The sequence below is a fragment of the Brachionichthys hirsutus genome, chromosome 13 (genome assembly GCF_040956055.1).
Source record: "Brachionichthys hirsutus isolate HB-005 chromosome 13, CSIRO-AGI_Bhir_v1, whole genome shotgun sequence".
NCBI classification, from domain to species: Eukaryota; Metazoa; Chordata; class Actinopteri; order Lophiiformes; family Brachionichthyidae; genus Brachionichthys; species Brachionichthys hirsutus.
In genome coordinates this window covers 587,436-597,831 of record NC_090909.1, presented here as the reverse complement: position 1 = coordinate 597,831, position 10,396 = coordinate 587,436, and the positions used below count along the sequence as shown (strand labels likewise).

General features: G+C 52.6%; 2 protein-coding genes across 2 annotated transcripts in view; both read left to right on the top strand.

Moving 5' to 3' along the window:
- Positions 1-4,604: 4,604 nt before the first annotated feature.
- Positions 4,605-6,632, top strand: LOC137902775 (uncharacterized). Its single transcript, XM_068746849.1, has 6 exons — positions 4,605-4,733; positions 4,970-5,115; positions 5,779-5,843; positions 6,071-6,238; positions 6,320-6,424; positions 6,503-6,632. Exons 1-6 carry the CDS (start codon positions 4,614-4,616, stop codon positions 6,541-6,543), a joined length of 645 nt encoding a protein of 214 aa, XP_068602950.1. The 5' UTR covers positions 4,605-4,613; the 3' UTR covers positions 6,544-6,632.
- Positions 6,633-9,168: 2,536 nt separating this feature from the next.
- LOC137903357 (saxitoxin and tetrodotoxin-binding protein 1-like) overlaps positions 9,169-10,396 on the top strand; it is a 2,009-nt gene continuing 781 nt past the window's right edge. The window contains exons 1-5 of the mRNA XM_068747510.1: positions 9,169-9,300; positions 9,694-9,839; positions 9,946-10,025; positions 10,116-10,241; positions 10,344-10,396. The exon at positions 10,344-10,396 is cut by the window's right edge and continues 67 nt beyond it. Coding sequence (XP_068603611.1) covers positions 9,175-9,300; positions 9,694-9,839; positions 9,946-10,025; positions 10,116-10,241; positions 10,344-10,396 — 531 coding nt within the window. The 5' untranslated portion in view covers positions 9,169-9,174. The remainder of the gene's footprint in view (positions 9,301-9,693; positions 9,840-9,945; positions 10,026-10,115; positions 10,242-10,343) is intronic.

The window sequence follows — 10,396 nt, the reverse complement described above, 5'->3', positions numbered from 1 at the left end:
CCCTGGTGGACAGATTTAAGAACTACATGTGGATTTAACTCATCTCAAGCTTTCCATTGATGATTGACTGTCGATAATCCAGGATCGGTTTGTGTAGCCTGGAGGAGTCCTTAGAGGTGCTGTGGCCTGTCTGTGGGGTAAAGCCCCCTTTTGGGTGGGATTCTGTAGAACCACAACCCGGGCCTACCTCCACCTGTAGGTACGACGGCAACCACCCCTGGCTCAAATGATGGAAGGACCAATAACACAGAAAAAAGGATGAATCACTCCCGGGTCAGCTCACCCGGTGTTTCCAGAACCAGCAGGAAGAGACTCCTAAATGCCCCCCCCCCCCCCCCCCCACTCACCTTCCCCTCCTCCCGCCTAATTCTAGCTAATCTTCAGTAACTCCTCTCTGCTTCTGCATAAGCCCTCCCACCTTCAAGGATCACCCAATGAGCTGGAGTCCGTTGCTATAGCAACTGGTTACCATGGGCAACGAGACACAGCCAGCACCAGCCCCAGCCCCATCCTCCCCACAGTCAAAAGCAGATAAGAGAGGGAAGGTGCGGCGGCGGCGGCGTGAGCAGAGCAAAGGCCCGTCCAATCAGGCGGCTGGATTCTGCTGGTTCCCCGGAGACGATGGCGGCATGGTGACTGTTTGAGAGCGGGGCGTGACCCGGTGCTGTTGCTGCAGGGTGAGTCCCGACTTCTGGTTAGCTGGCCCTGAGCGCTGTCTGTCAGGCATCCTGAGGGAGGCCGGTCCGGTTGTTGCAGCCTTTGATTGGCCGGACCTCGGGAGCGTCTTTAGAGATCATCGTGATGATGGTGACGATGATGATGAAGATGAGGCGGAGCATCAGACTGTGGTGTCAGTAAACCGGGTCGGCAGAACCAGACCAGGTTTAGAGGGGAACCGGTACATCATCCATTTACTGCTTTTATTTATTCCTTATCCGTCCAACGAGAAGAGAGGAATGAGGCGGGGGCCATCAGTGGCGTAGTGGGTAGCGCTGTTGCCTCACAGCAAGAAGGTTCTGGGCTCGATTCCTTTCTGTGTGGCGTTCGTATGTTCTCCGTGTCTGCGTGGGTTCTCTGCCGATGTGCGGCCCCGCCACGCGCTGGCGACGTGTCCGGGGTGGACCCCGCCTCTCAGCTGGGATAGGCTCCAGGCGGGTAAAGGTAGGTCGGGGCGGGGTTTAAACACTAAAGGTGAGCAGCAGCTATCTAGCGGCGGGTGCTTGGGTTGGTCTGGAGGGGCGGGGCTTATGGGTAGAGACGTACAGCTGAATGTCGTCTGCGTAGAAACGCATATTGTGGTTTTTGATGAAAGGAAGGAAACTAAAAGTTTTTGTTTTTGTTTTTTGTCAGACCTCTCAACCACGAAGATCAGATCAGCCTGTGGTTGGTTCCTGGTTGGTTCCTGGTTGGTTCCTGGTTGGTTCCTGGTTGGTTCCTGGTTGGTTCCTGGTTGGTTCCTGCTTGGTTCCTGCTTGGTTCCAGCTTGGTTCCTGGTTGGTTCCTGGTTGGTTCCTGGTTGGTTCCTGCTTGGTTCCTGGTTGGTTCCTGGTTGGTTCCTGGTTGGTTCCAGCTTGGTTCCTGGTTGGTTCCTGGTTGGTTCCTGGTTGGTTCCTGGTTGGTTCCTGCTTGGTTCCAGCTTGGTTCCTGCTTGGTTCCTGCTTGGTTCCTGGTTGGTTCCTGGTTGGTTCCTGCTTGGTTCCAGCTTGGTTCCTGCTTGGTTCCTGCTTGGTTCCTGCTTGGTTCCTGCGTGGTTCCTGGTTGGTTCCAGCTTGGTTCCTGCTTGGTTCCTGCTTGGTTCCTGCTTGGTTCCTGCTTGGTTCCTGCAGGCGCTCCGGCATGGCCGATGCCAGCTACAGTAGCACTTTCTCCTCCTCTGAACTGGACTACTCCTCCTCCTCCTCCTCCTCCTCGGATTCCGTCTCCTTCCTCACGCTGGAGCAGCGGGCAGCGTTCATCTTTGTTCTCATTCTCTTCGTCTTCCTGGGCCTACTGATTGTCCGGTGTTTCCGGATCCTTCTGGACCCGTATCGCAGCATGCCGTCTTCTACCTGGACGGACTACAGGGACAAGGACACCTTCGACTACCGGATTTCCTGACAGGCAGCCTGAGAGGCAGAAGCCCTGAGAACCGACGCGCTGCACTGAGGTGACGAAGATGCAGCGGCAGAAACACAGAAGACGTTCCTGGAGATCCAAACCGAGTCCCAGCTGGTCGTTGGGATCGTTGAGTCACGATGTCGACGTCTGAAAACAGCGTTTTGGGAGAAACGCGCTTCGTGTTTTTGCTGCTTCCCTTCTGGCCGTCGCCTCAGTTTGCCCGGCAGGCAGGTATTTGGTATATTTTATTTTACTGCGGGGCTGTGTTGCCATGACAACAGGCCACCGTCACGTTCTTCAGACAAGCTGCGGTGCAATGATCGGAGGAGAGTAACGTGAAGTTCTAGGAATCCTCTTTGTCTGCAGGTTCCACGTCGGGGTTCCTGTCTCTCCTGGGGGGAGAACGCGGATTTTCTCTTTTCAACTTTCTTTTTTGACAAATTGGACACTTGTGTGGGACTCGGCGAAGACGGAGAACTTCCTGTTCCAAAACCTCACAAATCTGAAAGCAGAAAAGTTGTTTTCAAAATAAAATGTAGAATAATTTTTGCTTTAATGTGTAAGACCTACAAAGTAAAACATTTCAAAGCCTCCCTGTTTGCTGTTTGATGTGCCTGTTGCGTTCAGGCGTCTCATCCACGCTGCGCTTTTCTTCTTCGCGTGTTTCGTTGCGTTCAGGCGTCTCATCCACGCTGCTGTTTTCTTCTTCGCGTGTTTGGTTGCGTTCAGGCGTCTCATCCACGCTGCGCTTTTCTTCTTCGCGTGTTTCGTTGCGTTCAGGCGTCTCATCCACGCTGCGCTTTTCTTCTTCGCGTGTTTCAGGGCTTGTCTAGTTTTTGAACATGTTGGGAGTTGCTGCCTGATTTTATTAAACATATTTGTGGACCAAACTATATATGATAACAAGAAGAGAAGAATGTTTTTGTTTGTTTGTGATAAATATTAAAAGTATGATCATTCCTAATTATAGCTTATAATAAATCATTAACATTTTATTAAATTACCTCTTCGATAATCTGCTCCCCGACTCAGGTTAGCCACCATGAACTTTGGTTGCCGTGACGACGGTCAGGATCATTCTGTCTGTACTATCTATCTATCGCTTGTCTACCCATTTTAGGGAGAGGGATCAGACGGGGAGAACCTCAGACAGACGGGGAGAACCTCAAACAGACGGGGAGAACCTCAGACAGACGGGGAGAACATGAGACAGACGGGGAGAACCTCAGACAGACGGGGAGAACCTCAAACAGACGGGGAGAACATGAGACAGACGGGGAGAACCTCAGACAGACGGGGAGAACCTCAAACAGACGGGGAGAACCTCAGACAGACGGGGAGAACCTCAAACAGACGGGGAGAACCTCAGACAGACGAGGAGAACCTCAAACAGACGGGGAGAACCTCAGACAGACGGGGAGAACATGAGACAGACGGGGAGAACCTCAGACAGACGGGGAGAACATGAGACAGACGGGGAGAACCTCAGACAGACGAGGAAAACCTCAGACAGACGGGGAGAACCTCAAACAGACGGGGAGAACCTCAAACAGACGGGGAGAACCTCAGACAGATGAGGAGAACCTCAAACAGAAGGGGAGAACCTCAGACAGACGGGGAGAACCTCAGACAGACGGGGAGAACATGAGACAGATGGGGAGAGCCTCAGACAGACGGGGAGAACCTCAAACAGACGGGGAGAACCTCAAACAGACGGGGAGAACATGAGACAGACGGGGAGAACCTCAGACAGACGGGGAGAGCCTCAGACAGACGAGGAGAACCTCAAACAGACGGGGAGAACCTCAGACAGACGGGGAGAACCTCAGACACACGGGGAGAACCTCAGACAGACGGGGAGAACCCCAGACAGACGAGGCGACATTGGTTCTGGAGGGTTCTGCCACCCGGGGCTGTGGAGTGTTTAGTCCTTGTTGGATCTGCGTTTCAGGGCCGGAGCTCCACAGCAGACAAATGTTTGCTGCTCAAACTCCGTCTGCTGATAAGAGATGTGAAAACAGAACCTCAAACAACGTCAAAGCAAACAGAACCTTCTCTCAGAACCAAAGCGTTGCCGCATGGAGTCCAGCGGCGCCTCTGAATATTCCCGTGTGATTCAGCTCGTCTGTATTTCGCTGCTTTAGTTCTCCAAACCTCTGGTTGGTTAGTTCTCTTTCCAGGTCCTCCTCCCGGGTTCCTCTGAGGCCGCCGGGTTCTGTTGGACTCGCCTCACAGAAACGGGCCCCTCCCTCCCCCCGCTGCCCGTTCTCCAACATTTCTCGTACGCCGGTTTGATTTCTCTTCATTATTCTTTGTACGTTCTGTGCTGTGGAACCCGGATCTCACCTTTGAGGTTAAACATATATTTATCTTTTGAAATCCTTCAACAAAAACAGAATCCCGTTTCAGCCAATGAGGAGCTGCCATCACGGCGCCCGACCCGACTGAAGTCCAGACGGCTCCTATAAATGGGGACGGCGTCCTGAGGTGCCGCTGATTGAACGTCCTGCGGCATCATGGACCTTTGCTTCGGCGGTTGCGTCCTATTGGCCGGCCTCTTCCTGAGCGTCTCGGCTCTGACCCCTGAGGAATGCCATCCCTTGATCGCGCCACTGTCTCTGGCTAATAACAGCAGGGTAAGCCCTCCTCGCGCCTGCCCGAGACTTTAGCTTAGCATTAGCCGTTTTCACGGCAATATTTAATCTTTTCAGTTTTCAAATGGTATTTTACGGGACAGTTTATGTGATGCCTAAATGCTTGCTACCTGTTGGGGGCGCCGTTAATCTCGGTGTCTCGTTCCAGATTCCGTTCCGGTTATTGATTTTGTAACTGAGCTGGAAGTGTAAACGTTAGCGTTGATGTTTGCACGCAGATATACGGAGAGTTCAAAACGCTGGCGGGGAGCGTGGATCACGAAGTCTTGAATAAGATCCTGAAGGTGACCCACAGCTCCTGGATCCGGTTCTCTGAGTCCGAGTCCAATCCCAATGAAGTGGTGATGTTTGAGGCCAACAAGATGTGAGTCATCGTCAGCGGCGCATCCATCCGTCCATCCATCGATGGATGGATGGACGGATGGATGGATGGATGCTTGGATGGATGGATGCTTGGATGGATGGATGGATGGATGGATGCTTGGATGGATGGATGCTTGGATGGATGCTTGGATGGATGGATGGATGGATGGATGGATGGTTGGTTGGATGGATGGATGGATGGATGGATGGTTCGATGGGTGGATGGTTGGTTGGATGGTTGGATGGTTTGATGGATGGATGGATGCTTGGATGGATGGATGGATGGATGGATGGATGCTTGGATGGATGCTTGGATGGATGGATGGATGGATGGCTGGTTCGATGGATGGATGGTTGGTTGGATGGTTGGATGGATGGATGGATGCTTGGATGGATGGTTTGATGGATGGATGGATGCTTGGATGGATGGTTCGATGGATGGTTGGATGGTTGGATGGTTCGATGGATGGATGGATGCTTGGATGGATGGATGGTTGGATGGATGGATGGTTCGATGGATGGATGGATGGATGGTTGGATGGTTGGATGGTTGGATGGATGGATGGTTCGATGGATGGATGGATGCTTGGATGGATGGATGGATGGATGGTTGGTTGGATGCTTGGATGGATTTTGAAGCAACCCTCCCTGCGTGTTTGTCCAGGAATGGAAAGTGCTACGAGTCAAGAATCAAGATGACGATTGATGGAAACGTAGCCAGGATGCGCCGTAAGTTACCGTTACGCGTCCAGCGCAGTGCGTCCTGCTGATGATGATGATGATGAAGGTGATGTGGAAGGGAAGTGAGTGGGACGAGCGCTAGCTACTGCTGGACTGATAGCAGTAGAACGTCTCAGCGTACATGTGATGTGATGCATGTCCTTTGGCTGTTAGCTAACTGGCTAACCCCATCGGGGTGGCTTTCGGTTCTAACCCCTTTCTGCTTCCGTCCTCAGTGACCAACTGGACGTCGGAGTTCCAGCTGCTGAGCAGCGCCGACGGCTGCCTCGCCATCCTTGGCAACAACACCGTCAGCCACATCGAGCCGTTCCTTCGCTTGCTGAACATCAGCAAGACGTTCGACGACGACAAAGAGTTCCACGCTCGCGGCTTTTATCTCATGTGTACGAGACAGAAATGACTTAACTCTTTCTTCCGTGTCCAAAGCTGTTGTCCAACGCCAACGTCTGTCTTTGGTCTTACAGGCAAAGAAGTGACGCTGACGGAAGCAGACTTGGAACATTTCAAGAAACAGGCGGGCTGCCTCGGCTTCTCTAGAGAACTCAACTTCCGCTACGACGAAGCTAACGGTGCGTCACCTTCGCCCCTGACCGAACGGACCGAGTTCTGTCAGACCAACGTCTTTACCTCCCTCTCTCCCTCTGCAGAGCTCTGCACCGAAGGGGGAGGCGCTCATCTGGACTTCTGAAACCAAGAACTCCGGAGACGAGTCTGAAGTAAAAAGACGTCATTCAGGACGGTTTAATCGAATAAAACGAATAAAACGGTTTCACTGCGGAGATTCGTCGCTTTTCTTTGGGTTCAAGCTGACACGTCTGTACATCCATCATCTAGTCTCGTCCTACACTGCTAACAGGAGCAGCTAACAGCTAAGCTAGCTCACTTTGAGTGGAAGACTTCCCTCTTCCCAGGCACCTCCTCCAGCTCTTCTAGGGCGTTCCCGAGGCGTTCCCAGACCAGGCGAGAGACATCGTCTCTCCTGCGTGTCCTGGGTCTTCCCCGAGGCCTCCTCCCAGTGGCACATGCACGGAACGCCTCCTCGGGGAGGCGTCCGAAATAGATGCCCCAGCCACCTCAGCTGACTCCTCTGGCTGTGGAGGAGCAGCGGCTCTCCTCCGAGCTCCTCGCCCCGTCTGAGGAGGACACTCATTTAGACCGCTCGTGTCCGGGATCCTGTCTTTCCGGTCACGACCCAGAGCTCACGACCTTCGGTGAGAGGAGGAACGTGGAGGTAAATCGAGAGGTTCTCCTTTCGGCGACGGCCCGATCCGTCTGTCAACCTGACGCTCTGTCCTTCCCTCACACGTGAACGAGACATAAAGATACTTGAGGAAAAGGAAACTAAAATAAAAATAAAGTAAAAACCCAAATGAGGGGTTGCCACAGCAACACAACCTTCTCCACCTCACCCTGTCCTTTGCATCGTCCTCCCCAACACCAGCCACTCTCATGTCCTCCCTCACGACGTCCATGTGTCTTCTTCTGGGTCGTCCTCTAGCCCTGTCCTTTGCATCATGTCCTCCCGCACGACGTCCATGTGTCTTCTCCTGGGTCGTCCTCTAGCCCTGTCCTTTGCATCATGTCCTCCCTCACGACGTCCATGTGTCTTCTCCTGGGTCGTCCTCTAGCCCTGTCCTTTGCATCATGTCCTCCCTCACGACGTCCATGTGTCTTCTTCTGGGTCGTCCTCTAGCCCTGTCCTTTGCATCATGTCCTCCCGCACGACGTCCATGTGTCTTCTTCTGGGTCGTCCTCTAGCCCTGTCCTTTGCATCATGTCCTCCCTCACGACGTCCATGTCTCTTCTCCTGGGTCGTCCTCTAGCCCTGTCCTTTGCATCATGTCCTCCCTCACGACGTCCATGTGTCTTCTTCTGGGTCGTCCTCTAGCCCTGTCCTTTGCATCATGTCCTCCCGCACGACGTCCATGTGTCTTCTTCTGGGTCGTCCTCTAGCCCTGTCCTTTGCATCATGTCCTCCCTCACGACGTCCATGTCTCTTCTCCTGGGTCGTCCTCTAGCCCTGTCCTTTGCATCATGTCCTCCCTCACGACGTCCATGTGTCTTCTCCAGGGTCGTCCTCTAGCCCTGTCCTTTGCATCATGTCCTCCCTCACGACATCCATGTGTCTTCTCCTGGGTCGTCCTCTAGCCCTGTCCTTTGCATCATGTCCTCCCTCACGACGTCCATGTCCAGGGTTTAAAAGGCTGTGAATTTAAAAGGGATCCTTCAGCGTCTAAAAATTGTGTGAAGCAATGGAAAGATGTCGAGGTGATTTGTTTCGTATATCCATCTTAGTTTAGCTTGTTAGCATGCTAAATTAGCCATTTAACCCAAAGTTGAAAGCAGAGGTTCTGATCGCGTGGGGGCTGGAGTCGTCTGCCGGAGTCTTCCAGAACTCCTCAGCAGAACCACAAAGAGACAATGCATCTATTGATAAATACGCCTGATTGGCGATTGGAGCTGCGGCCGGCTGGTTTGCGACAGCGGTTGAGTTCTGGCGGTCCTCTCGGGACGGAGGCTTTGAGTCCCCGGAGCAGAGTTCTGTTGATCCGATCGGCACACTCGCTCGTTTTAGACGCTGTTTGCTGTGTGCGTACCTGATTATGTGACTGTCAAAGGGCTCACACCTGGTGCAGTTGTTCAGGAGACGGAGCGTCCGGTTGAGGCAAAGGTGGCTGCTGTTGAGAAACAGGGTCTGGTTCCGACCCACAAGGAGCCGGGTCTGGTGAGGTACTGGTGACGCAGGTTCTGGTGCGGCGCTGCTACTGGCGTTGTTTCCAACTGAACCTTTATCATTTAAAATACTCATAGTCTTGCCCCAACCGTTCTAGTACTATTTGCTACTAGAATCACGGAAGGACTCGTAACTTGGACACCCTCAGAATGTCTCCTCAATGTTAGTCTCAATGTTAGAGGTCACTCCTGGTTTAACGGAGTTGGACCTTCTCCCGGCTGCTGGTTTTAACTCTGACTTCGGATTCTTCGATGTTTCGGACCGGCAGCTTTTACACCTGTACATTAGTTCTAGCGTCTGAGATTGATTCTGAAAGTGAGGCGGTGCCAAAGCTAATATGTTCCACTGAGGGCAACGAGCTCTCAGACATGGATCAATGTCCTGATAACGCCTCCGCGGGGTGAAGGCCGAGACCGTTGGTCCGTTCAATAAAGTAAACAGACCTTCAGAGGGCTGAAGTTGATCTGATTCTGGCTGATTCTGGGTTGTGGGGGTGGTGAGGGGGGGGCGTGGTGCTTATAAAGCCGGTTCCCTTCGTCTCATTCCGCTGCTCTCGGACTGCGTTTGGTTCTTGTAGATCGGATCATGATGAGTGGGATGAAGGAAGCGCTGACGCTGCTCATGCTGGTCGCCATCGGCACCAACGCAGTAATGGGCCATCAAGACTGCGGCGATATTAGCCCAACGGTGCCGCCGAAGGACCTGCACAAGGTGAGATGAGACGTCTCCAGGTTCTCCTTCACACCGCTGTGGGTTGGACCCGGGCTTCAGCACATTTCATCAGATTTCACACACGTGTCAGCGGAACTTATGAACTTCCACAAAAGGAGTTAATTTCATTTTAGCAAGAAGGTCACAGGTTCGCATCCGACCTGCGGCCTTTCTGTGAGGATTGTGCGTGCGCTCTCCGTGTCTGCCTGGGTTCTCTCCGGGTTCTCTCCGGGTTCTCCGGGTTCCTCCCACCCCCATTAGCGTTAGGTACCTAATCTTCCATTTGCACATTGTCTGTGGTTGATGTGACGGGTAGGTAAGCATCTCGCTATCTTATTACTAGAAACTCTCAATGAATGTCGCCGATTTTCATCCATCTTCACCCTCCTGAAGATACACGGACACTGGATTCTGGTCGCCGATTTTGCTCACAGTCCAGAAGCGGGTCAGGTGTTCTCAAACATGACCAGCTCCCACGTCGAGTTGGATCTCCTCCCCGACAACCACACCGTCAAGTACACCGAGAGTAACCTGTTTCAGTGAGTGCAAACGTTCAAGCGGTCTCTTTCCTTCAGGGATGTTTGCCGTGATCTTAGCATGTTGCATATGCTCGTCCTACTCTTAGACTCTGCTGTATAATTTCAGAAATAAGTCTTGTATTACATACTTCATGAACGCGACGGTGCACGCTGACGAGCACACTCTGCAGATCGAGCCTCATTCATGTGAGTCTCAGTAACCTCCACACGCTCATAGCAGGGATCAGAGTTAGCCGGGTAATTATACTGGTGTGTGTGTGTGTGTGTGTGTGTCAGTGTTGGACGTGGACGGCGTCACCAGAAAGATCATCGAACAAGGCAACGTAACCTTCCATGAGACGTGCACCAACTGTCTGATATTGGTCTACAGAGGAGGATATGGCAACTTCCTGCTCGCCTACCGTAAACACAAACGCCCTCACGTCGCTTTCCAGCGGATTGGAACAATCATTAGTATGATTTTAACAACTTACATGCATCTCGGTAATGTGTTGTACGTTTCAGGGAAGGAGGGGCATCATGATGATGTCACCCAGATTGACAAAGGCCACGCCGAC